Source organism: Lissotriton vulgaris, chromosome 9 (assembly GCF_964263255.1).
Source record: "Lissotriton vulgaris chromosome 9, aLisVul1.2, whole genome shotgun sequence".
NCBI classification, from domain to species: domain Eukaryota; kingdom Metazoa; phylum Chordata; class Amphibia; order Caudata; family Salamandridae; genus Lissotriton; species Lissotriton vulgaris.
In genome coordinates, this window is record NC_141697.1 from 815,831,501 (window position 1) to 815,859,500 (window position 28,000).

At 44.0% G+C, this 28,000-nt stretch overlaps 1 protein-coding gene across 1 annotated transcript; it reads left to right on the top strand.

The window, feature by feature from the left end:
- The first annotated feature begins 81 nt into the window (after positions 1-81).
- On the top strand, positions 82-27,973 carry LOC147692295 (uncharacterized). Its single transcript, XM_086938551.1, has 2 exons — positions 82-1,223; positions 23,960-27,973. The coding sequence occupies exons 1-2, from the start codon at positions 693-695 to the stop codon at positions 24,080-24,082; spliced, it is 654 nt and encodes a 217-aa protein (XP_086794677.1). The 5' UTR covers positions 82-692; the 3' UTR covers positions 24,083-27,973.
- The last annotated feature ends 27 nt before the right edge of the window (positions 27,974-28,000 follow it).

Sequence of the window (28,000 nt, forward strand, 5' to 3'; positions counted from 1 at the left end):
CAAAGACTTTTAATTAAAAAGTGTGTACTTCCCCATTGAGCAAACAGACAGCGTGGTATAAATCAGTCCTTTCATTAAAACGGGAATGTGCAGGAGGCACATTGGATGTGGGGAAGGAACAGCGCTGCAGCCCCACCACGCCCCCACAGATAACAGGAGGGGGCCTGTAACCATCGGGTGATGTTGACTCTGTAACCCTCCGCACTTTGGCCAGCAGGCTGCCACTGGACCGTGGTGCTGTGATGTGTCAGGCGCTGCCGACCTTCGACCCCTGTTCTTATCTTTCATGATAAGCAAAATGTGCGCAAACAGAAGCTGGCTGACGACGGCCAAGGTGAAGCAAGGCAGCGAGCAGGCCCTGGGCATCAGCATTCACAGGAGGAGGGGCTAGGGCAAGCTGACGGTTTCGGGCGGGGGCGGAGTCACATTCCAACAGGTGAGTCACATGGTGACAGGCTGGGAGTTCTCCTGACTCATTACGAACAACCAGTCTGAACAGGGGCCTGACAGAGCAGCAGCACAGCTAACGCTGAAGAGGAGGCTTGGGGAAGTGAGACCAGCCTCCCTGACATCAAACAGGAAGCGCCTCGAGACACAACAAAAGAGCTGGAGTAGCGCACTAAAGAACAAACGGTCACCAACTCGGATCCACTGCGAGGTCTCCCTGTTCAGACAACGCACATTCGCTCAATATGTCAACCAGTCACAGCCCCAAAAAGACCAAGCGGTCGTACTCGCTGAGGAACCCACGGACGCCGAGGTCCCCCGCGTTCCTTGATGCCTCAGCAGGGTTCTACGACCGCCTGGAGGAAGTGGACTACCCCGACGCCTACCCAGAGGGCCACCCCACAGGAGGGAGGACAGGGGCGAGCTTCTCGAGACACCAAGCGGACACCAACGGCAAGAGCCCCTTAATTACTGAGGAACCCAAGGAGGTACGAAGCAAGAGAAGGAGGAGGGCACGGAGCCTCCGGGTCACCAAAACCGAATCTCGGGTGTTCCTTGCCGAGAGCTGCATCTATGATGACCTGGACGCCGAGGCCTCTTCCCAGGAAGAATCGCCAAAAGCAGCGGAAGAGCCGGCGCTTGTCGAGGCATCTCCGGTGACCTGCTACCTGGGAACAGATGATGGACAACAGCTAATCGAGGGCTCGCCGGAGACAAAAGAAGAAAGCACAGAGAGGGAGAAACAAAAGAGTAACAAGATGAAACAGTATAAGAAGGTAGGTTCCATCACACCCCTAAAGCACTTTGTTGTAGACTTACAACTCAATGCAGTTTGTGATTGAGGGACAATCATCAACACTAAAATGTAATTGAAGTTCCAAATATGCCCCACTACCACCGAATGTGGTTTGATGATCTTTGTGTCTCTAAACTGAAAGCGTTTGTCAATTGCTGGGCACATCTCACCACTGAATGAAGTTTTTCGACTTCCAAATATAACCAACGAGGCAACGACCTCGTGGTTTTTCAATTTCAATAGCCATGTGCTTGGTACTCCTAAATATTCGAAGTGATGCGATAATTTCTGGCTAAGCCCCAATGTGTTTGCCCTTCTAATTAAGTCCCACAATCACTTAATGTTGTTTGTTAATTTTTAAGTAAGCCACACTGCCCAATATCCAATCCAGTGTCCATTGTTTTCCATTCTCCGGTACCTCTCCCAGCCCAGTATGGCCTCTCTAAATCTAGATGACCCTTCCACGCAATGCAGTTTGTCATTTACAGTGTAAGTCCTACGACTAAAAGGTGTTTCTCCGTTTGCTGGTAAGCCTGACCACCTAATGTTGCTCCTTAGTTTTCAGGTAATCCCACAAGCAGCTAATGTGCCAATGTCATTTCAAGTTACTGTGATGTATCTGTTTGTGCGTAAGCCCCATATACGCCCTATCCATTTCCAGTTAAGTTTTACCATCACTCATTGTGCTTTGCCCATTTCTGGACATCCGCAATAACAAAAAGCTATTTATCTATTTATTGATTATTTCACTCAGTCTCCCTTACACATTCCCAACTGCCTTACCTTATGTCATTGCTCAGTGCCGTATCCTGGCTTTATACTTCTCTCACTCAGGTGATTGTGAGATTCTGCATGCTGGCTTCAAGTTCTTCTCCACACTACTTTTCAGGGTCTTGGTTTCACAATTCACACTCATCTCAGCACTCATCATTCTTGCTCCATTCTTGTCTCTTTATATATATATATATATATATACTCTCTAAAAGCTCAACTCTGAAAATGTTAGCATCGACAATCCCAAGAAACCTGTGTTCCTTCAATAACAACCATCACTTTCAGCCTGTGCTTTTCTGATCCTTTGGAGCCAAACTTTGTCATTGATTCTTATTTCTGTGGCACCATCAGACCCGTCTGCCCACAGCAATGCTTATAAATGAGTCATTTAGTGTTTCTCTCTCTGTTTCAGTACTAACTCTGTCTCATCTATATTTCCATTCCTATATGTTTTTATTTATTTCACCAATAACAACCAGAGCGAGGCAACAACTCTTTAACATCTCACTCTGGTCTTGATGACCAAAGCGTCAAGACATCTCTTAATCCCAGATAGGTATGTCTGATATCACAAATTAACTTCCAAATAGATGAGATGTGCTCAAAGCTTTGTCCCTCTTTGAGAAACTATGCATGGCACCAACTAGTCACCTGTTAGTGCCTGGGGAGTTAGCAAATTGAGTTTGATTGCTTAGTGGACTATTGTGTCCACTGAAGGGACCTGTGTTCGACCTCATGGTCATAGGTTGTAATCCTGCATAAAGAAAACGGTAGTGGTGTATCCAAACTTGAATAAGACCGCACATACACAAATAATTATCTAATAGAGAACAATGCTGGATGAGTAGAAACAATCTTTAGTGCATAAAGACGGAGTGCTACATAGACCCCTATCCCCCACTACCAAGAGGGATCGGATGTCAATCAGAGGATTGACATGTACATATCCAAAATGAAGTGGTCAAGGAGAGCACAATCCTACGATACATGTATATATAAGACTAATGAGTCATGTGGTATCAACAGTGTTTAGACTGTAATTGATTTGTAATTTCCAATTTAATGGACAGGACAAAGAAGCAAAATAAAGTTCATATTCATATTGTCATTTTCTTTATTGCAAAATCCATCAGAGTTGAAGTTGATGAAAAACAGCCGACACATGTTTCGTCAGTACTAACAATAAGTACTCAGATTTTGTCAAGGCTATGAAGACAGAATATCTCGGCACATGAAACCTTTAATCTTGGTTATGTGGCAGTGACAATGAGACCCAGGACTCAAGGTGAAAAATGATGGTCCAAGGTGGCCAATAGACTCATCAACAATGTGGTATTTGTAGGGTATGACATCGCCTTGAAAAAGTCTGAGTACTTATTGTTAGTACTGACGAAACACTTGTCGGCTGTTTTTTATCAACTTCAACTCTGATGGATTTTGCAATAAAGAAAATGACAATATGAATATGAACTTTATTTTGCTTCTTTGTCCTGTCCCATAAATTGGAAATTACAAATCAATTACAGTCTAAACACTGTTGATACCACATGACTCATTAGTCTTATATATACATGTATCGTAGGATTGTGCTCTCCTTGACCACTTCTTTTTGGATAGGTTGTAATCCTGGCTGGTCCATTCAGCCTTTCATCCATCTGAGGTCCATAAAATTAGATTCTGGCGGGTCCATAAAGCCTTTTCATCCATCTGAGGTCAATGAAGTGAGTGCCATTGAGTTAGCTAACAATAAACATCTGTTACTCAGCGCCAAGATTCTTACCCTTGAATGTGCGCTTTACAAATACACAAAATATGATATTAGTTACTACCAAATGTTTTGAACAACTATAAACAGCTCTAATAAAATAGAAGTGAAATGTCACACTCACTAGCAGATATGCCTGTCTGCTTTAATTTTGAAAACGTGGGGTACTATTCACAAATTGCACTTTGTATGAGACATTCTCGCAACCACTCATACACCCACTCACACACTAACAAAACTACTTGCACACCCACGCACTGATCCTTAGAACCACTCACTTCTCCACTCACCCATAGCCACGCATACAGCCTCTCACTCCCCCATACGGCTACTCACACACCCACTCATTAACTCATACAACCAATCACACACTCTGGCTTTGTTGAGAGGCTTTATGGGTGAGTGATTCTCACTCATCCCTATAACCACCAAAACACTCCCACACCCATGCAAGCACTCGCATGTGTAATCACTCACCGATACAGCTACACATAAAGACATTCTCCAATTCAGTCACTCACACAACTAATCAAATAACCAAACACCCACTCAAATAGCTACTCATTCATCCATACAGCCACTCACACATAGTCACTCACCCATACAGCACCTCACACATCCACCTAGTCACCAATATAGCCCCTAACATATCCACTCACAGACCAATTCAGCCACTCACTAACCCATACCGCCATTCACACACCCACTCCCTCACCAATACAGCCACTCACTCACCCATCCATCCAGCCACTCACACACCTACTCTCTTACCAATACAGCTAGTCACACAGCCACTCCCACACACATACAGTTACTCACACACCCACTTATTCACCCGTACAGGTACGCACACATCCACTTGTTCACCCACAGCCAATTGCACACTTTCTCACACACCTCTACAGCCAATCCGACTTCCACTCATGCACGGATACACAGTCACAGAGCCACTCACATAATCTATGTTAGAAATAGTATCACTCATTAATAGTACACAACGTAGAAGTAATTTAACTTATGTAGTACATTAGTATATATGTTTAACACTCATAAACATTTAGAAAACACAATCACTGGATGGTGTCATGAGTGATGTCATGTGTGATGTCATCAGTGATGTCACTGACCATGTCTTGAGTGATGTAATATGTTTGTTCATAAGCTGTGCATTGCAGGGGCGTAAGTTATAATGAGCTTAGGTAACTGTAAGTGCTGAATTTCATTGATTTTGTATGAGTGCAATCTGAACTTAACTAGAACGTCGCTTTAACCTTTTTTTTTCCCAGTGAATTTCTGAGTTTAAAAAAAATTCTATTTCCTAACTATAATGCCCCTGTGACCTTTGTTGTTTTAGTGAATTTCTATCGTTTTTTCAAAATATCAAGTGAGATGCCCATCGCAATTCATGGTCAGGGTGGTTGGTTGCAGGGCCTGGCCTGTTATTGTGCTTCCCCACCTAAGCTTGCTGCTCCTGTCCCCCCCTCCTTGCCATCAATTGGCCAAGTCCATCACCCTGCTCCCTCCCTCCTGCCCTGCATGGTTCGATGAGATGCCACCTCCCTCGATTTAGCTTGATGTCCCTACTCACACCTTCTGCCCTCTGTTGCCTATTTCTATGCCTCATTATTGTCCCCCTGCTTAGCCTATGTGCTTAGCTTGCTGCCCCTACTCTCTTCCCTCCCCACCCTCTGATGTTTGTCTGCATGCCCTTGGTCCCTTCTTTTTGTCCACCATGTTCCACGGACATGTCGCTGCCCCTTCTATCTACTCTTGAGCTGCCACTGCCCCTCCAACCTGCCAAGCATGGCTGCTTCCTGTCCCTGCCACTTCCACTCTGCTTGTCCAAGTTCCATGTCGCTATCCCCTCCCTGCTGGCTGCCATTGCCCATTTGCTGCCCTGTGTGATCAGCTTCCCTCCATGGTCTGCTTATGCCCTGCCCCCTTGCCCCCGTTTTCCATATGCAGACCCCTGTCCCCTCCCACCTGGCTTGTCTGGTCCATTGTTGTGCCCCTGCCCCCTCTCTTCTGCCCTTCATATGGAAAACTGTCCTGTCTGTCCGGCATGGTCAGCTTGCTGCCCTTGCCTCTTTCTCCTCTGTTCACTGTTGTCCATGTGCATGGCCCTGTCTCCTCCCTATTGCCTTCCATGGTCCGTTGTGCTGCACTGCCGTCCCACTTGCCTTGGGTGGTGTATTGTGCTGCTGCAACCCCTGACACCTACCCTGTAAGGTCAGTTTGGTACCCATGCCCATCTCCCTCCTGCCCTCTGTTATCAGAGTTCATGTTTCTACCCCATTCCTCCTGCCCTCCATGATCCAATGTACATTACCTGCCAACATTTTGAAGTTGGAAAGAGGCAGATTTTTTTTTTTTAACAAGGAAATTGATTTTCCCCATTGACTTGCATTGAAAAGAGGAGAATTCAGGCAGGTGACCAATCAAATAAAGCCCTGTTGGTCTTAAAAACACAGGGAGTCTCTTGCCTGAATCGAGTCTGTTGCCAGGTATACTTGCACTGCCACTGCCTTGTCCTTCTGTCCTCAATGGTCTTTTATATTGCCACAGCCTGTCTTGCCTGTCCTGCATGGTTGGTGTGTTGCCCTTGCCCCCCATGGTCCGTTGTGCTGCCACTGCCCCTCCCCCTGCCCAGTGCAGTCAACTTGTTGCCTCTGCACCCCCCTCCATGAGAGGGTTTTAGTGACATAAAAATTAAGGTTAGTGCTCTAAACAACTAAAATCGGGACATATTGTCAGAGTTCTCAAATAGTGACAAAGCACTTTTAAATAATTGGCAATCTTTGTTTTCTTATCTAGTTGATCACTTCATTATATGTTACACTTAAGGGAGAGGGTGTGGTGTTCCGACCAGAGCTGCAAACTGGGTAACTGGGGAACAAAACACTCAAGTGATAGGCCCTATGATGATACTATCCACATAACCACATTGGTGGAGAATCAAGATATACTGCAAAAAGTAGTTCTGTGGTTGAGGCTCTCCAATGCAATCCCTGTGAGACTCTGGTTTGCCGACACAAGTGATTCATTCTGCTTTGATCTTAAAATTACAAATCTTTGGAAGCTGAATGAATCTCTTCTTCTCTCTCCCTCTTGATTGAAATTAAGGTTCAGACTGTAGCCACAATTTATGCTGCCTCCCCACTGAATTCCACGAAGATCACACAGGCAATATGGGTTTAGACTCCTGGAGCTTGTCATCAAATCTTTTGACAGGGTATAGTGTCCAGAGAAGCACACGTTGAGCAATACACAAATTCCCACATGATCATCTTTCAGCACATGGTTTCACATGACATCCTAATCATAGGTCTTCAACGTCTACATGAGCCCCCTCGCAGCCATCGCACGCCAGCACAACCTCAACATCATCTCCTACGCCGACGACACCCAGCTCATCCTCTCCCTCACCAATGACCCCACCACCGCCAGAGCCAACCTACACGAAGGGATGAAAGACGTCGCCGACTGGATGAGGAACAGCCGCCTTAAACTGAACTCAGACAAGAAGGAAGTCCTCATCCTGGGATCATCACCCTCCGCCTGGGACGACTCCTGGTGGCCCACGGCCCTGGGCACCGCTCCCAAACCAACGGACCACGCACGCAACTTGAGCTTCATCCTGGACTCCTCCCTATCGATGACCAGACAAGTTAACGCCGTCTCATCCTCGTGCTTCAACACCCTGCGCATACTCAGCAAGATCTTCAGATGGATCCCCACCGAAACCAGGAAGACCGTCACCCAGGCACTCGCCACCAGCCGACTGGACTACGGGAATACCCTCTACGCCGGAACCACAGCCAAACTTCAAAAAAGACTCCAACGCATCCAGAACGCCTCCGCACGACTCTTCCTCGACATCTCCCGACACAGCCACATCACCGGACACCTGAGAGACCTACACTGGCTCCCCGTCAGCAAGAGAATCACGTTCAGACTCCTCACCCACGCACACAAGGCTCTCCACGACCTGGGCCCCAAGTACCTCAACGACCGCATGACCTTCTACAAGCCCACCCGCCAGCTACGATCGACCAGCCACGCACTCGCCACCGTACCACACATCCGCAGAGCCACCGCCGGAGGAAGATCCTTCTCCTACCTGGTAGCCAAGACTTGGAACTCCCTCCCCACCCACCTTCGGCGAACCCAAGACCATCTCTCCTTCAGGAAGCAGCTCAAGACCTGGCTGTTCGAGCAGTAACTTACCCCTTCCCCAGCGCCTTGAGACCCCCCCGGGTGAGTAGTGCGCTATACAAATGCCATGATTGATTGATTGAATGTGTTTCACCTAGATATCTTTACCATCACAGGGCCTCTCACATAAGTAGGTCAGTTCTCAGCACCTTAACTCTCAATTCAGCAAATCACACCCAAGGCTGTTGAGTTCTCTATAAGCACAATACCTTAGTCTAGGCTTAGAGCTCAATTTAGTGGGCTCTACAGGCCATTAAAAGCCTGCTCCAGCGTTTAAGGCCCCAGCTAAAGGAGAGGGATTTTAACAAGGGAGAGGGCGTTAATGGCTGGTAGAACCTGCTACAGAGGGCTCTAAGGCTATCAGAATGTTCTAATTTATAAGACAAAGGCCTCACAGAGCCCAAGGCGGTTGAAATCCCTTTGGGCTCTTTGAGGCCTTTGTTCACACAAACCGTTGTGAACAAACAATGGAATGTTACTGCTCCGGGCTTCTACCAGCCATTAGAATCCTAGAGCACTCCATTGTCTTCAATGGAGTGCTCAACATTCTAATGTTCTAATAATGTATTAAATCATAAGGGCCTTTACCCAGATCACTCTATGTCAAACAGCTCACCCCCTTCACACCGAACAAAAGACTTCACATCATGGGGCAGAGTTTCTGCTTAAGCCTAGATCCCCCTCTTACTTCCTTCCATTTCAGGCATAAATGCCTTGGGGCCTTCTGTCCCCTTAATGCAGCAGTGTCTCTTTCCACCTTTGAGCAGAAGTGTCCCATTCCACATTAGTGTAGGAGTTCCTCTATCCCGTCTGTTCAGGAATGCCCTGAGCCTCATAAACCAGGATTTCACTTACACCCTTCAGGGAAAAGTGTCCTCTACATCCACAGTTCATAACACCCCCCTGTATCCTTAGTGAATGACTGGCCCCTGTCGCAGAAAGCACGAGTTCCCTCTTCCTCCTTGAAGGAGTGTCACTGTGACACCGAAATCTGACTCAACAACATGGCCTGCATTTTGGGGCAGCAGCGTCTATCAGCGCCTGATACCTTAGTGGTGGGCGTTCCTCTGCTTCGTGACATGCGACTGACTGCCAAGGCATAATCCTTTCAGATCCCATCAGTGAGAACTTTAGAAAATTCTATTCCCCACAAGTTGGGCAAGGCTTGCTCCGGTCTGTTTATCGAGACGTGAAACTGATGCAGTGACGGGAAGTTGTGCAATGTCTTAGCCAAAAGGGTGCTTTATTTCTACAGTCGGGTTAAGTCTAGAAACCGCAGGCTTATTCGTGCCGCCCACAGCTGACTCTCAGATATATTTATAGAACAGGAGCACGACAGTCCTGCCTGTCATTGTTCTTGCGCCATGACGCACTAATGTCGGAACGAAACTGCGGTATCTCCCTCTGAATTACACAAATTGTCTCCCGACCACGAAATAGCTGGCTTTTGACGCCCACCTACCACAATACCCTGCACCCAAGCTTTAACAATCTCTCGGGGTCCCTACCCTGTTTCAGAAAGGTTTAACTGCGATGTCTAGAAGTCACCTCACTAGAGACATGCCGAGGGCCCCAGAAGTGCTGCCTTCTTTCTTTTATGCAGAAACCTTTCTGGGGCATGGTGATTTGAAATAATGACCTAGACAGAACGAGAATAATAATAAAAAAAAGTAGTTAACGGAAAGCACAGGGGACTGGGCTAGATGGAAACAGACATGTTTTCCAACAGGCCAGTTGGGATGGGCAGAAATGTAATCTGTCACGCGATAGGCAAATCATGTGCCCTGACAATAGAACCACAAGAAGGCTGAGCGCCGGCCAGACTCTTGTGCCAGTCTCGCTGCACACAGACAACAGCCACGTGTAGTGGGTTATGGCCACACCAGGTCTAGACGCAGTGCTTGGCAAAAGGCGAGCTACTAAGTGAGGACAATAAATAATACTGCTTAACAATAGAAGATTCATATATTGCAACACATAGCTGATTATACAAATTCAGATCCATATTAATGTGATAGGTAATGTCGGTGCCACCAGTGATGTCACTAGGGATATCACTGTGACATCACGTGTGATTTAATGAACATTGGAGTGAATTAAGGTTGCCTTAAGCTAACCATACCTGGTGAATCCGAGGGTTCAAGTGAAACTTCTACACCGTTATTCAGTGTTTAGGGTGTGTGTACATATATAATAAATACATATATATATATATATATATATATATATTTTTATTTTCCTGAAAATTAGTTTGCAAAAGAAAACGGGTGCTTAGTAAACATTTGGGCCACAACAAGTACATATCTATATTTACTTTTTTTGCAGGAGAACAGAAAGAGATGGAAAGCGTGGGTTTTAGAAACAGAACGTTGTGTCTTTTCCACGGCTTTCGTCATTGTCTGATAGTCACATGAGTAGTCCATGGGCATATTTTTGTAGCCAAATCGTCCACTGTCCAAATTTCCTTTTTTTTATTATACCCTACCCAGGCTTTGCTTAGGAGAGTATCGTCCCACTAAAGTCGGGCTACGATTGGGCCTTTCAGGAGGCTGACAAACACAGGTGGGTCGTGCTCTGGTTCAAGGGTAGATCAAGTCAATATGGATCGCATTCCAGGTTACAACCGTCATGTCACAAAGCAGGTCAGTGTGTGCTTTATCTTGTAGGCCCTCCCACCTCTGCATCGCAGGCTGAGAAAAACAAGCATTGCTAAACCCAACAGAACTGGTTTCTGGCTGAATACAGCAATGACAGATCTGTGTACATAGCCAACAACAGCACGTAGCTACAGGCACATACAACAAAAAGTGGCCCAAAATCCAAACCTCTGTGAAAGGCTGTGTGCTGACCCAAAATGTGAGGAGCCTAACACGCATCCAGTGGCTGAAGGGAACTGACCTAAAGCCCTCTATATGGGCCTCATTCACAAAGGTAAACCTACTTTTGTGCACTTTTTACAATTTTTACTATTTACAGACATAAAATTACTATTAATAAAATGTAATATGTAGACTGTGGAGATTCCGCAATAAAGGCAGAGAACTCCCCAGATAGAAGTAAAAAATTGGCCTGTACTATTTTTCTGAGGCTACACCACAAGTGCGGAGTCTTCGCAGTTGTAAAACTAGAATTAGTAACCTTAAAGTCTTACTTTCTAAATACCAAAAAACAGTAAGCTTACGCAAAAGTGTAAGGTTACCTTTGTGAACCAGACGTGTTTCCATATAGCAGGAGGAAGCCTAGTAAGAATGAAGCCGGCACAAAATTCTGGATGCCGCCATTTTTGTGTTGTTACAGAAAGATGTTACCTCCTGTGTATGCATTTTACTTCTCTGTTCTATGGCGGAAACTCTTGTGCAAATCTCAGCTCCAACGCAAATCAAAATAAATAAGTGATCATATTCAGATTAATGGATCTCTATCAACCACAATTGGTAACAATTGAAAACAGCTTTATGCTGGCATTAAGCACTCTATAAAAAAAAAAGACATATTGCAATGAGTACTGCTGAGGGTTTCCTAGGTCTGTAGATGCGCTGGTGGAAGACACTAACTTTTAATCTCAAGGTTGCAAGGGCTAGCGAGCCATGCACACATTACAGCTAGATGCAATGAGATCATAATCTGTGACAGTGACCTAATGTGAGCTCATTGATGTCTGTAGAGAATTTGAATCAGTAGTTGAACCTCATCGCCAGATCTTCCCCATGCAGTCATGTTTGCAGGTTACCATAGATCCCACAATCGTGCATGTCTTTGTTTCATTTAAATGCTGTGTATCATGTTAGACAATTGCCGTACAGTTCTAAAAATGTCAGCAACACATCAGGCATGCACAGAGCAGGCAGAGCCAGTACAATACAATACAATAAACTTTATTCGGCTTACAGCATATGAAACCATAAAAGTTATAAATACAATTCGAATGCATAACCATTTAAAAATACACCGGACATATAGTATTATATTAAAAAAGGAAACCTTATGTTGAGAACTCCCCAGGAATACAGTACATGGATTTCAGGTTAGTGTTCTAAACTAGGGGCTTATGGGGGGGGGGCACATTCCAACTCCAGTATTAAAAACATATGAATTTAAAAACAGCAAATAATCAAGTTCCTTTTAGATGTCCAATCTTTTTCTCGCTTTCATTGAACATTTTAAAAAGCCTGCCACAAAATGGATACATTCAGGTTTTAACAATAATAAGTAGTAAAGTGCAGGGCGGACTTGTCTGAAGTTCAGCTTTTTTATAAGGGGTTTTAAATTAAAGTTCCTTGGGGTTTCGTAATATTTACAGAAGAACACAAAGTGCAGCAAGTCCTGTGGAGACATATTGTCGCAGCCACAGGAAGCTAGCACTTTGCCTCTGTAACTCCCTCTTGAGACAGCTAATAAAAGGTGGAAGTAGTCCATTCTGAACCTTATTAACAAGAAATGCTTATATGAGGGCACCGGCCGTTGAAGATATGGTTCCAGCTCAAGTGACGTCCTAAATAATATATGTTTGCGTACACTCTTTTTTGTCAGTTCTCTCTCCTCTCTTTCCATTTTTCTACGTGACATGAAAGAACTCTTTACCAGGATCTCATCTTCCTTGGAGATACTATCAGGATTTAAGAATAGATCTAAACATCCCAACTCTTTAAAACTTTCCTTTTGATATTTAAACCAAGGGATGTGTATCATATGGTCTAGGCTCAAAGTCTCTTTTAAAATTTTATGTGTGAGGGTAATATGTTCATTTAGCCAACATTTAAGCCAAAATATTAGAGGACGTACGGCCAATGTATCGCTGATATAGGCGGTACCGGTTTCTTCATGAACCGAAAAGTTTGCAGTTCCTTGTGGGACACACAGCAACTGCTTTAAAATTTTATTTTTGGTTACCTGCAGCCCCTCAAGGCCAGTGTACCCCCAATTATCACTTCCATAGCTGGCTATAGAGACGCTTTTGGCCTGATACATTTTTAATATGGCCGCCACCGGGCGTTGGCCCATTTTGGCCGAAAAGCTAAATATTGCAGCATTGGACCTTGCAACCTCTCCCTTCTTTTTGTTAAGCTGAGCAATCCAATTCAGTTTGTCGTCCAGTAGGACGCCCAGATAAGAAAAGGTTGTAGAGATAGGAACTTTTTCTCCATTTACTTTAAAAGGGTACTGTTTTGTGGGGCGCTTCCCTACCTGCATTATGTATGATTTGGAGTTATTTGTAGCCAAATCTCTTGCATCCATGAACCCCCAAAATGCTTCTAATAAGGTCTGTAAGCCTTTAGGGGTACGTGCCAAGAGGACGGCATCGTCCTCGTAAAGTAAGATGGGCAGACCTCTCCTCCCCACATACGGGTAGTCAGCCCCAGTCTCCTGCAGTGTTTTTTCCAGGTCATTAATGTATAAATTAAAAAGGAATGGTGCTAGAATGCACCCCTGGCGTACCCCCCGTTCTGTGTTAAAATTCCTGGTCACCTTGAGGTCAGAAGCATATCTAATGTTTTCCCGTGTGTCCCTATGTAGGTCCATCAGGAAGTACACCAGATTGAGCTCTACCCCCATGTCCCTCATGGATTGCCAAAGCCTCTCCCGATTAACACAGTCAAAGGCTGATGACAAATTCATGAAGGCAAAATAAATTGTTCCTGGGCGGGAGATGGTATACTTCCCGAGGATTAGGTAGAGATTGAGGCATTGTGCCATAGTTGAATGGCCAGGGCGAAACCCAAATTAAATGTCTGATACTACCTTATTCTCTTCAGCCCAGTCAGTCAATCTCTTAAGAATGACTCCACCTATGACCTTCACCGTGGAGTCAATTAGGGAGATCTGTCGGTAATTTATAGTATCTCCCTTCTTAAATATTGGCACAATTGTCGATATTCCCCAGGATTTAGGGCAGCCTACTTTAGCTGCTGCATTAAATACCGCGACCAGTATCAAGGCCCAAAAAGAAGGGTTTGATTTAAAAAGATCGGGCGGGACCCCATCCGGGCCTGGCGCCTTCTTGCTTGTGAGATCATTTATGCCCTCCTCCACCTCCCCCATGGTGAACACAGCTCTTTCCCTGTCTGTACGCCTATCAGCTGGCTGAGCCTGGGGATATTTGTTCTTAAAAATATTGGAGAAATGGGATATCCATTCATTCTCGCTTATATTGGTGCCCATAATCTGAACTCTTTCCGCTGAAGGAAGAGGTCTGTTAATAATTTCCCAAAAATGGGAACTACTAGAGAGGGTAAAGGGATCTAGAAGCTCCATCCAGATTGCCTCTTTCAGTTCCTTTTTACGGTTTACTAGAGCCTGTCTATAGTTGTGGCGAAGAGTGCGTATCTTTTCTCTCTCCCTTGGTATTTCTTTTAAAGCCACTTTGAGGTCTCTTGCGGCTTTAGAACATAGTGAACTAAACCATTTGGGTTCCGTATACTCTCTATTTTTCCCTGGAGCTAACAGGGTCACCACGTTGGCGGCAATGACATCAAAGGCTTTAAAGTATGCCCTCTGCCGATGATGCTACATTCAGGCAACTCATGAATTTCATTGTACATGCATCTTTAAGGGCGTCATGAAACTTCAACGGGATTACTTGCGTCCATTTCAACCGTCGTTTACCATTGGTTAATTTTAACAGAGTCTGGTTTGGTACAGAATCCCTTTTTATCAGTAAACTACCACCCAGGTTCACGCACATGGGGTTGTGGTCACTAAATGCACTTGCCACAATCAAAAAAACCCTCAGGAGGGACACAGTAGGCCTAGTAAGCGGTATATGATCTATAAAGGAACCCTCCCTGCAACCTTTAAATGTAGGTTCATTTTGTCTACTATTTGGATGTGCATAGCTCATGGTAGGGTACAGATTATATTTATCAAGCATATCATTAAGGACAGTTCCCTGGACGGTGTGTGTCCTATGTATGCATTTTACTTCTCTGTTCTATGGCGGAAACTCTTGTGAAAATCTCAGCTCCAACAGCAAATCAAAATAAATAAGTGATCATATTCAGATTAATGGATCTCTATCAACCACAATTGAAAACCGCTTTATGCTGGCATTAAGCACTCTATAAAAAAAAACGACATATTGCAATGAGTACTGCTGAGGGTTTCCTAGGTCTGTAGATGCGCTGGTGGAAGACACTAACTTTTAATCTCAAGGTTGCAAGGGCTAGCGAGCCATGCACACATTACAGCTAGATGCAATGAGATCATAATCTGTGACAGTGACCTAATGTGAGCTCATTGATGTCTTTAGAGAATTTGAATCAGTAGTTGAACCTCATCGCCAGATCTTCCTCATGCAGTCATGTTTGCAGGTTACCATAGATCCCACAATCGTGCATTGCTTTGTTTCACTTAAATGCTGTGTATCATGTTAGACAATTGCCGTACAGTTCTAAAAATGTCAGCAACACATCAGACCTGCACAGAGCAGGCAGAGCCGGTCTGATGTATAACAGACGGACTTGCGAATTGTGGTAAAAGCCCACCCTTTCTGACTGAATGTTTTTCTCCGAGGATAAGAAGGAGGCTTTGTCCATCGAAATAAACTTTACATGTGCACCTGTTGCTTGAAGTGCTTTCAGGTTGGTGACACCAGTGCTATGCTGTCTGTCTGAAAAACACATAGCTTGTTTGAGGGTTCACAAAACCTTAACAACCCAGAATTTATGGGTGTTTACATGTCCCTTTTACTGGGAATTTGGCAAATCTGGTTTCTGAAACTTACTTCCCCACCAGGCAAATTGCCATATCAGATCTAAAGGTCGATGTCGACATACCCTCATGTGACCACATGCCTGTGTACAAGCTGTCCCGTGGGTGTCACACCTCCTCCCACAAGGTCACATGTTTAGTGTCACAAGATAGAAGGTAGTTATGGAAAAGAGCTGTTGTTTGGGTTTGAAGCAAAACTGACGGGGCGGATATGAGTTCCCTAATAGTGTTAAGTGGTGCTGAGTCAGCTGTAGTGTTAAGTGGTGCCGAGTCAGCTGACGAGGGCATAAAGTCTGACGCAAAACCATGGGGTATAAACAGGACACTGCTTGAGGAGTCTCCTCTCAGCCGAGATGTGAGTGACATATTTCGAATCCTGTGACCTCTTTCAACCTGTGTCTTCCGAGATCCAGAAATAAATGCCATTGCGGTATAATTACAGCCGTTGTCTAAGAACCAAAGGATGTTCTAGTAAGCGCAATGAACAGTGGTGCTTATAAACACTGTCAGAGGGGGAAACGGAAGTAACGTCAGTGGGTCGGCCGACAATGACTTCCTTCCAGCTACAAGAAATTGAGTTTCATTAAATTCAATAATAGTAATTCCAGGTTTCTACGGAACGAGGAAACAGCAAAAAACGGAGTATAGTGTGCAACACTTGTATTAAGACACATTACTGTAATGTGTTTGCAGGAACCTTTTTGTGTTTGGGGGGACAGCCATTTTTGCATTGTAGTAGGAGCCATCCTATTGTGTTGGGCTATAGGCCATTGTTTTGTAATTGTGATGTCAACCACTTAGAGTGCCAAGGTGGCTGCCTTGATCCAAATTGATGCGGTGGGCATCGTAGTTGTGTGTAGGCAGCAGACATCGTTTTGCATTGTTGTGGTGGCATAGACTACCTTCACCACTCTTTTCACTCTCCTGATTTAGGCGAGAGACTCCCAATTTCTAAGCCAACATTGCTTTTACATCTTTCTCCTGGCTAAAATTGCCTCCACTTTACTAAAATCTAACAGGGAAAATAAATTCCTCCATTTTGTTTACAAAAGCTTTCCTTTTCCTGTTTCCAACAATTGAAATGTGTGGTGTCTGCAGACCTAGAAGTGAGAGAGGGAGGGGATGAGGTTTCTCTCCCGGGGCGAGAGAGAGCAAGAGGGATACTACATTCCAGATGACAATCTCCCTCGTCAGTGATTATTAAACTACTGCTTTCTCCTGAAACTGGAATCAGGACTGAGCTGTTTTGCCTCAGGGCGAACCCTCCCATTTGCTGGCGGAAGTTCACCTAATGTCTACTACATCCCATGCGCCAGATTCACCGCATTCCTCTCATGCCTGCACAGGGCCAAAATAGCACACAGGAAATAATTAATAGGAGAGGAAGAAATCAGCATTTTTTAACCCTTATCCAAGAGCCTTGTCATGAACTAAACCATCCTGTTTTGCTTTACTACTCTGCCAGTGACCTAGAATATATACTTACAACCTATTGAAGAGATTGTTTGGGAGACCACTTGACTCCTTTTTCGCTGGAAATGTCCCCATTGTGAACTCTCTGGGGTAGTTTATTCCTTGTAATGTACAGTCACCATCATGCTATGTCTCTTGTCAATACATTATGCCATGCTCCCTCTCTAAAATGTATTATACCATGAAACGCTCATACTGTCATGAACTCCAGCAAGCAAAAAAAAGGGGGGGGTTTCCTTTCTGTATGGTTAGCTTCAAATTTGTGACCAAAAGGACTACACACTAATATGACTTTTTAGTGTATGTGGGGTACAACCTACTATAACTTTTTAGTGTTGTAGACTGACACGGGTTATTTGATCTGCACAAAAATCTACAGTATCTTTCGTTTCACAGATTTTATTTATAAAAGAACATATAGATTCATTTGTTACATTTAGTTACTTAAAAACATTACATTAGTTCTATATATATCTACTGTATACAATTTTAAATACACTTGTTATAATTAAAAACATTTCATGCAAAACAATACATATATTGAGTAATTTTTAACAAAACATTTATAAAAAAGATGCCATAGTGAGTCCCTAGTCGACGCGTTTCGGTGCTTTACAGAATTTGTAACAACTTCCTCAGGACAGACTTATTTAAAAAACAAGTTTCTTCAATTTGCTAACGGTATCTTGTGGAGCCTTCTATTTTATGGGATTCCACACCCTAGAGGACAGGGTGTCCATAGGTCCTCTGGTTAGAATGTATTTCTAATTGGACATTTTTTAAAAAGGGGAGAGGATCTTATAAGTGTCTTTATCAATGGTACACCTTCTGATCAGCACTGGATCATACAGGGTTGTGTTAACTTTAACCCAGTCTTTTGTATTAGGCAATCCTCCAAAGTTATTACTTTTTATCTTGACGGAGGTATTGTCCCATAAATTGATGTCCGGTTTCTGACCTTTTTCTTTTAACACAGTCTCCGCATCGTTTGAAGTCCGTAGCGGTCGACACGTCCTCTCTCCCCTTGCTCGTACCTCCAGCAACACATTATAAGAAGAGTAATCGTTTTAACATTTGTATCATGAAAAGTCTTTACCTTTTCACAAACCGACACTGACCAACATAGAGCCAGTGGGGAAGCTAAACAAAGAGAACATGAAGGGCATATTTATAAAAACTATTCACGGGGATAATACTGACATTCTCTTAACAATCAGAGAAGTAGCAAGTAATGTTCTCAGCTCTTATAATGGACCAAAAAGAGAGTAATGACCCAAGTGCTCAATACAGGAATATGAAACCCCTGGTAAAGGTTAAACCTGTGGTGTTGCCCAATCTCCATCACAAGGGCCCGCATTGGAAAGCAAAATTTGTCCTAGCAAAAATGTTCACAGCATCTCCTTATTCCAGGAGGCTGCAGCTTGAATGGGGCTGATCTGGCCTCATGGTTTGCTCATGGTCGCCTATTCAGCTATGACAGCATCCTTCTAGTCTGCAGCCCACTAGGGAAATGCTAGACTGGCTCGAAGGCCAACCCAGCCTGCTAGCAGACACTTCAGTGCAGGTGATGTCAGAGAGTAAGTGCAGACACATAGTGACAATAATCATTGGACCCCAGTGGAGCTTACAGTTGGTTGCCTGATTCAATGACATGCACTTTACTCCAATTAGTATAGTACTGCAGGGAAAATATGGTATAACATGTAGGCACCCTCACCCTGAGAGAACAGCCTCCTGTGATGACTGGAAGTGACAATGAGTCGACAAGACAAGCTATATTTATTCTAGAAAAACTGCAAATGCTTCATCTTCCTGAATGCAATGTTAGATGGAATTGTGTCGTGTATCGGCTGTTCCCATATCTGTGATCATTCAGTGCCGACCAATTGCCTGCCCTTGAATAACTACTTAGAGAATGCTTGAATACCAGTGTTCACACATCGAATGTTTGCTTATTGTGCAGGTGTGCTTGCCCTCTTTGCTTCCAACACACACCTGATCTTGTACGGACAATTTCACAGTGGTTGGGGACTACAACAAGAGCTGCACTGTCACCCGGGACCTTGCATCCCTGCGGCACAGGATAGTCCCATGCGTGGGAGTGATGCAAGGAGCTGAACAGTAGGGTAACTCCCAGGGTAGTCCCTGTGGAGGGTAGGGAAGGGAATGAGGGGATGTGCAGTGAGAGTAGAAAAGCTGACCGGTGATTAGACACCAAATTTAGGAGAGATGGGCAGTGGACAATGTGCAGAGCAAATCTATAAATTCTTTCTGCTGTATACATGTATCAGGCCTCACGACGGTGAGCAGTGAGAGTCTTAGCATGTCGATGCACACACATACATGTCACAGATAACAATTTTGCTAACCATACAGTTCTCCCATATAATTGCAGGTATGGGACACACTTTTTGTGCGTCTCGATGCTGTGCAATGGGAGAACAAAGACACAGCGAAGAGCAGGAAACATGCCTTAAGGAATGCATCGGCCAAGTAATGCAGTGGTAGGCTGTGGCATGGCAGTCAAAAAATAAAATGGAGATCGTTGATAAGTTTTTCTTATCTGCAGTGGTCAGAGAAAATCTGAAGAAAAGAATTTGAAAAGAGAGTCCAGCTTTTCCTTAAATTTGGAAGCTGCACTTGTCCTCAAGGAGATGTTTTCAAGGCAATGCATGGTCTTGCAGGAGGCATTCTACGAAGGTCCTGCTAGTCATGTACAATTGATTTGCTAGGGACTTGGTGAGTGGTAGTAACCATGCCATAATCTTTTGTTTCCAGTTTTCTTTGCTAATGGTGACTTGGTCCCATGGTTTTCCTCTGCTGGTTTTGGTTCTTGCAACAACGTACCTCAATATCCATGACGAACGGTCGACTGACAAAAAATGTAATCATAAATAAATATAGTTTACAAAAATATCACCCCGTTGAAGTTAACAATAGAAAACCTTCACCTAATCTGGGTCATTGTTCTTTAATAAAAAATGTAGGAACTGTGCTCGTGAGTAAAAAAGGACAGGGGTCGAGGTCAAATCCATGGCTACAAAAGAAAATTATTCTGTAGCTGTTTTGTGGACCTTTCACCTACAAGTAAATGTATATATACATTATCTGTCCAACTGTGTGACTAACAGACCATAAGCATATTGTTGTTTGGTTTGGAAGCAAGCCCTATCATGTAATAGTGCCTCATCTTGGCCACGGTTTCCTCCCTTAGTGTACTGGCGCTCCGAGCTCCCTGCCAGTTTGAGACGTGAAGGGACATTCCTATAGAACTTATAAACACTATGTGGTAAGAAAGGAAAGATGGGACTTTCACTCTCCCAGTTTGTCTGTGGAAACTCATCCCCGACACTTAAATCCATTCATAACCTCTGTAAACCATGTGAGTAGTTCTTTTTTCTATGTAGTGTCTTCTTTGCCTAATTCTGACAGTCTGAGTCAATGCTGTTTTTTGAAAGATGGTCTAAAACCTACTTGCATGTGTACATATATTGCACTGTGGTATGTTATTCAAACTTATCCTGAAGGAGCGAGGTCTCTCACCCAAATACCAACGCTGGTCTCAGGAACCTAAGACCCCACTCAAGATGAGCCGGACTGAGTCCACTGGAAGATCTCTAAATAATGGGCTACCTATCGGCTACTTGTACATAGGCATCCTTAGAGTCACTGAATCGCTTTGCACTTTTGGCCCCCGCTCCTTCTCTCTTCAACTCTGCACACTTCACTCCTCAACTGACTAACAGTCTCCTGCTCCTCAGCACCAGTTCTCACATTTCACTGTTGGCATCACAGGAAACCTCAGAATTGGCAAGCACCAGCACATTCCACACAGCATCACGTATGTACAGACGTCTCAAACACTTTAATAAACAGTGAGAACTTTTGGAAAAATGCAACTCCCAATCAGGAAACAAAACCGATGTTGCTTTGATCTCTGTTCAGGCTAATGATACAAAATCTGTTCTTTTAAGTCTATGTTTCCACTGTGGATGGCAAAACACTGTCTTTAACCAATCAAAGCCCAAGCGTAATAAGGAGCTAATTCTGTACATCTGTGGACCTTCAGGAAATAGTCCAAATCCGCAACATTACCCCGGCAGCTGCAGACAGAGGTGTTCTTTTCCGCCCCTACCTAGCTCGGTTGCCGCTGAGGCCAAATCTAAGGCCACATATGTATCCTGAATGGCCATAACTTGTGTTGTGAGCTCATCATTAATCAGGCTTTATGAAGAAAACCAACAGCATACTTGATGTGTGAGATCAAATTCTCTATATGCTAATAACTGCATGCTATAACCATGTCCCGTGTACCTGTAAAATGTTAAGAGCACTGGGAGGGACTGATTTCGCCATCCCAAACACATTACACGTTACAATAGTCATCCAGATCTCAGCCTTGTAATAAAAAGGCTTTAATGATCATTCCTTACTTCATCAACGTCAATTAAAGGGATTCATGTAAAAAAAAATCCATGATCCCAATGAAAGATTCCTTCTTACATTTTCGTTACAGCGGAGATCTATTTCAAAGCACTCTTAGTTTTGCACATGAGTAAACTTGTAAACAGAGAAAAATTGACCCCTCTCAGGACTAAACAGTTTGTTAAAAGATGCACACTCAAGTCTCCTAACACCAGAGCAATCAATTGGCCTGAAACATATTCCATAAGTCCCCAGATCAAGGCAAATCCAATCCTCTATTTCCATCCAGTGTGAAAAGAAAATGCGGGCCTTGAACCGCAATCCGCTCTTACCACTGAAATTTCCTTTGACCCCTCTCCCACCTCCTTCCCCCTCTCTGCTCCCTTTGTCCTATCCCACCACTGATATTATTTCCTTCTGTACTCTGCTCTCTACGAACTTTCTGGTTACCTTGACAGTGCATGTTTGTTTATTAAGCACTGCAGTGCTATCTAGCAGCCTCTCCAGAGGATACTGGAGCCCAGATATGGTGGATGTCACCCACAGAGTTGCTGTTGGTAGACTGAAGAGCTTCTTTGCTGTGGGTTGGATCTAGTGCTTGTATGGCAAAGGAAGGGGTTATCGGAGCTGGTAGTAGGGATACAGGCGAGGAGGAGGGTATGAGTGGAAACTACTACATCCGACCTGGCATCACACGAGGAGCGCTGTGCAGATTTGAATTTTGTGGATACAAATTCTGATTCCAGCACCTCGATAGTGCGAACATCAACTTCGACTGCGGAGAAGACTTTTTCATGTTCATTACTATTCATTTCTATCCCCCAACACACACAAGAAAATATTTCAGAGAGGTGTCTGTGACATCCTAAGATGCTTGCATCTTAGGCCTCCACTCCTGTTGCCAGGTGCTTTAGAATGGTATGATGTGTGTCAGCTGGTCATTACTAGAACTGTGAGTGGGCAGTTGAAGCCTGCTGTTACTCCTGTCAAGAGGTCTTATGTTGATGGGATCCATTTGAAGAATAAACATCTTTGTAACCTACCAAGGCCCAACGACACCTCACCCTGTGCGAACGCTGGCTGCTTACGGAGTTGGGGAATTCCCGCCGTATAACACACCTGTATAGAATTATAATCTCACCGCCCACAGTTAGCAAGTCCTGACGCCAAAAATGCTGGGAGCTGGAAATCGGGAGGGAGCTGATCTCGAAAGAATGGGAAAATATCCACTACCGTGCCCGCCACACTGCTCGCAACATAGCAGAAATAGAAACAGTCACCAAAATCATAAGCTATGGATACCTTAGCCCTATCAAACTCCACAAGTATAAGCCATCCCACTCTCCTGAGTCCTGGCGCAAATGTGGGTCCCCCGGGACACTTCTACAGATTTTATGGGATTGCCAGGAGTTAACCCCATACTGGGCCCAGATCTTTAGTGACATTGACACACACTTCGAAGCTGATCACCCCAGATTCCCTGCCTACATTCTCTTGGGCCTTCCTAATGCACTCACTTTTCCCTTAAAATCTCATAGAGGCAGACAGATCACCCTAGCTCTATTAGCAGCCCTACAGAATATGTCAATACACTTGGGTATTGGGCACATTCAAACACACCAAGGATGGCTGCATAGACTTTGGTATATAAATGGGATGGAAACATTCTTACCCTAATAGACAAGGACTCCACATTTCTTAATCTTTGGAGACCATTCTTGAACTTATTATTGTCGAAATTCCAGGAACTCACCTGTCCCAAATACCTGAGACTTCTATGTTTGTCAGAGATCCCAGCAGCCACCACTTAAATCTTCAACAGGGCTCCATGGGTGGCTAGTGGTCACTTCCTCTTTTCTTTCTCTTGTATTCATTCTCTAGAGGTCTCCGGGTCCGGGTTTGGGAGGGAAGGGGGAGTTTTGGGGTAACTATGCATTATGTTATGTATCCTGTGACAGGCTTTTCAGCAGCTGTTAAATATTATGTTTGAAATCACAATAAAGAAATTTAAACCATGAAAGAAAGCTTGGAAGTCTTGCTGAAAGAAGAGGGGCTGAAGGAGATAAAGCAATTTGTGGTGGTTAGGCGTTTCTGGCTGTCCATTGTTTCTAATCAATAGATGAGTAATGGCTAATTTAATAAAATGAGAGTGAATATTTCATAGGGTATAATACAAAGTTAAATTTGTCAATATTTGTAATTGATTACTGTTATAATATATATATTTGTTATGAATCCTCACATCCCAGATATGCTGTGCACGAGGGCACTACAGATCCCATTGTAGGAATATCTACTTCTATGAATGACTCTAACTTGCTCCTAAGTGTAACTTTCTGCTCTTCATTTTCTATCAGACCATTGATCGAGCCTTCCGTCGTGGATGGGGTACTTTTCTAGCCAACCTGTATACTGTGTCGCTGTCCAGGTCTACTACAACCGCCTCTGAAGCTCCTCCTCCTTTGGTGAAGGCATGCTGAGGATCTGATGTGAACCGACAGCTGCTACGGAATATCCAACATCTCACTTCATCGGGGAGGATACCAGAAAGTTGGAACCCCTGCCTTAACATGAACTACATCAGAGGTTTGCTGTGGCTAACCTGGACTGAAGACTCCATAGTTTGCTGTTTGTTTAACACAAATGTCTTCTGCTGCTGATGTCAACAGTAGGGGTTCAATCAGTTCAATCCCTCTCTTTAATGCTAATTACATAAGTCGCTGAGGGCATTACTCAAATCATTACTCAAATTTGAAGACTTCCCCAATTTCTCTGTCAAAACTAGGACCTGGTCACCAGAGGTGTCCCTTCCACGTTGGAGACTATCACACACAGCTGTTAGCAGACTGGATAATGGACAGATACTATTCAAAGAATGGTGTTAGGAGTGCAGCTTAAAAAATCACTCCCTCAAATTAGAATTGCAAATATTTTCCCAAGCTTTCTCCCAGGATTCCACTTTCAGGGTAAATGGCCAAACAAGGTACTTGGCATTTAACAGTGTTATCTTATATTGCAACAGGCTTTCTGACATTAAAAGAGGACCTAGACATCACAGTATGGATATCTGACCACACATGGGTGATACTGACACCACTAAAGGGATCTATGGCAGCAAAATGGAAGGCATTGACATCTCTATAGGGCTTATTGACATTGAAATGGACAGCAGGGACATCATATAGGGCTCTTTGAAACTAAAATAAATCACATCAACACCAGACTCTCAAACAGCCGAATAGACTAGACCAACACATTTCACAACTTTCTGACATGACCTGATTTCATAAATACCACTCAAGAGCTCTCTGCCAGCACATCGCTGTTCTTCTCTTACATCAACATAGACCTCACTACCAATATTTTAGGGCTCGTTTGGCAGCATGGTTATAACCACTGTGACATGCACAGTAGTACCACAAACCTAACTTCACATCAAGCTGTGGAACCAAAGTGTAGACCTTTTTCATCACGTCAAGAACATTTCACGCCATGTTAGTGAACATAACACGTTTTTGCCTGGTAGTACCTTAAACTTTTTAAGACATCTGGATTGTCCCTATCTTGGTCTAGAGGCAAACTATACCACAAAAAAAGAATACTGAAGCCCTCTGTGATTTGACTGTTATGTCTTGGTCAGAAAGGGTTTTCTTATAGCCAATTGCCAAGTTGTCCACAAGATGTGGAGAAGATTTACAAACAAAAAAAGTTCCTCTCCTAAAAAAACCCACATACCTTCCAGGGGGATATGAGATATGTTCAGTACTGCAACAACTGGCTACTTGGTCGGAAGATACCCACCAGACAGTGGCACTATGTACTTGCTGGAGCAGAACGTTGTTCTACATTGACGCATTTTAGCTATCAAGACGATTACAGTTTTGTTAAAAGCAGTGTTATTGAAAACTTATTTTTTTCGAAGTCTAATATTTTGATTTCTTTAATTTATGCATCCCGTCTTCTCCTGCAGCAGAGATTTGGCTGAGGCCTACTGCTTAAGACACTTTGCACTGAGTGCAGACTGGTGCTTCAACGAAATTCCATTGTTTTATATCTTTAAGATAATTATTGTGTGTTATTTATTGTAACTATATATGTGGACCTGTGAAAGTGGTGACTGTATTAATAAGAGGCAATACAATGTATTCAGGATGACTCTGGTTGACAAATAGGATTCTGTGTTTAGATTAATCTCTTAGAGCCTGGGAAGGATGGTGGCAGAAAAGGCCTTTATAAAGAGAACCCCCAAAGCTGCAGCTGTTTTAGTGCACAAGGTTTATGTCTGAGATCTCACTTGGGACAGATGGCATGTAATATTTTTGGGATAGCACTTCACATATGATGCCTGCAAGTTTTGATAGTACAGAGAGGGATGACCTCTTGTAGCTGACTCTGGAAAGGAGGAACCATAGTTTCGAGATATGGAGGGGAGTTCGCCATTTTAGTTCAAAATGCATGTTAAACGTAGGAACGCAGTGGGGGGCAGGAAGGACAGGGTCAGCTGCCAGTAGGAGAATCACGTTGAAGAGTCCAGTACGTTTGAAGGAAGGAAGGTTTAAGCAAGATCGTTAAATGACTACTGAGAACCCATGTAACTCAAAATTAGTTTATATGGCTCATGACCTTTTTAAAATAAAGAATTATGGGATTGTGGCATTGTGGAACTGCACCCGACCGTAGAGCCCAACAACCACCAGAACCAGTGCCTAATTTGTGTCGGTGGTTTCCAGTATTCAGGACCATCACTTAATTGTCAACACAGGGACTTATGGCAGTCTACCCCAAGGTGGCACTGTTTGTCTGATTTAGAGAGCAGCACAACAGTTGTTTATAATTCAAAATACATTTAAAATGACTAATAACTGCCACACAAGCCGTCCTTATAGGTTTGTGGTCCAGGGATAGTATGAAACTTTACTCTTGTAGGAGTGTGATGGTTAGTAGTTGTGTTGGTACTGTTGTTGCCAGCACCGGCAGGGGCAATGGGTAGTGTGAGCTGTGGTAGCCTCTGGATGGGGGTCTGGGCACTTATTGTTTTACAAATTGAGCACTGACCAATACCGCATGATGGCAGAGGCACATCACGGGACGCACACCTCATATGTGCAGTTGCAGACCCGGGCTCACCACTATATATTCCTCTGGGCATTTCAACCATGAGGCTGGGGCCTGTGGAAACTGCATATTGTGCTGCTGACTGTGTCACGTTCCCAGAGATAGAAAGAGTGACAGTGAGAATGGAAAGAAATTGGAGAGTGCGAAGAAAGAGAGAGGAAGAGCAGTGGTGGCTGGCATGGATCGGGGGTGGCAAGGAGTTGGGTGTAGAAAAATAAAAATATACTTCTCTCGTCACTCCTTAGTCTCTCCGCGTCCGTTTGGAATGGGAGCAGGGAGCATTCAAGCTCCCCTAAGCCAATCACAACGCTTCTGTTAGCAGTGTTGTGATTGATCTAGGCACCGTGGTTTGGCACTCGGACAGGGACCACGAGCTTGTGAGCTTGTGCATGTTCTCCACCTAGGCTGTCATATAGCCTGGTTGGAGAACATGCTAAGTGCGCATTACTGTTTGTCCTGCCCAAGATGGCTGGCCAAACTGTCATGCACACTACAGAGTGTCCACCACTTCCCCCACCACCAACCCCCGCCCCCCCACCCTGCCATGGTGTGTGAGCAGAGCAGCCTCGCCCCGTCCCACTAAACTCCCTCAGCAGGGAAAAATAAAACGATGGCATCGATTATCGTTTTATCTTTCCTTTTTTACACTGTTGAAAAGCAGTGGGGCGATGGTCCTCTACCTTAGCAGAGAACGGTCGATGGAGAGAGATAATAGTTTGCCATGTCCACTTCAGGGTTGCCAGCCCACCCATGTGGGAAGCAGGACTCCACGAAAATCTTCAGAGGTGAACGGTTTACAAGTATGAGTTCACTATTGAAAGCACGCATTGCGTTATGGTGTGTCTTGTACACAGTAACTTGAATCCCCACTGAGATAATATTTTTCACGTATTCGCATCAATTGAATATACTTTAACTAGAGAAATCTGTGCTCAATTTGCCGATGTCGAGTGCACCCAACTGAGCTACCTTATCAAAAGTGGCACCGAAAGTGCTGTCCACAGGTTCTCGAACATCTGCACAAGAGCTTTACTTCTTCACAGCGACGTATGATGGTTATCAAAGTTATAACTTGAAACGCTTGTGACAAAAATTAAGCAAATATGAACTTTTATTTATAGAGAAAAGTTAAATGTACAATGAAGCTTTAATTTAATGCTCGAATGCAGGTTGCGGCAGGTTCACCTGCTTTTAACGCTTGTGTAACATTTTATTAAATAAGTGTTTGAAAAGCCAATAAAAATAAGCAAAAACTGGTCGAGCGTGTGGTTTTTCTTCTTCAT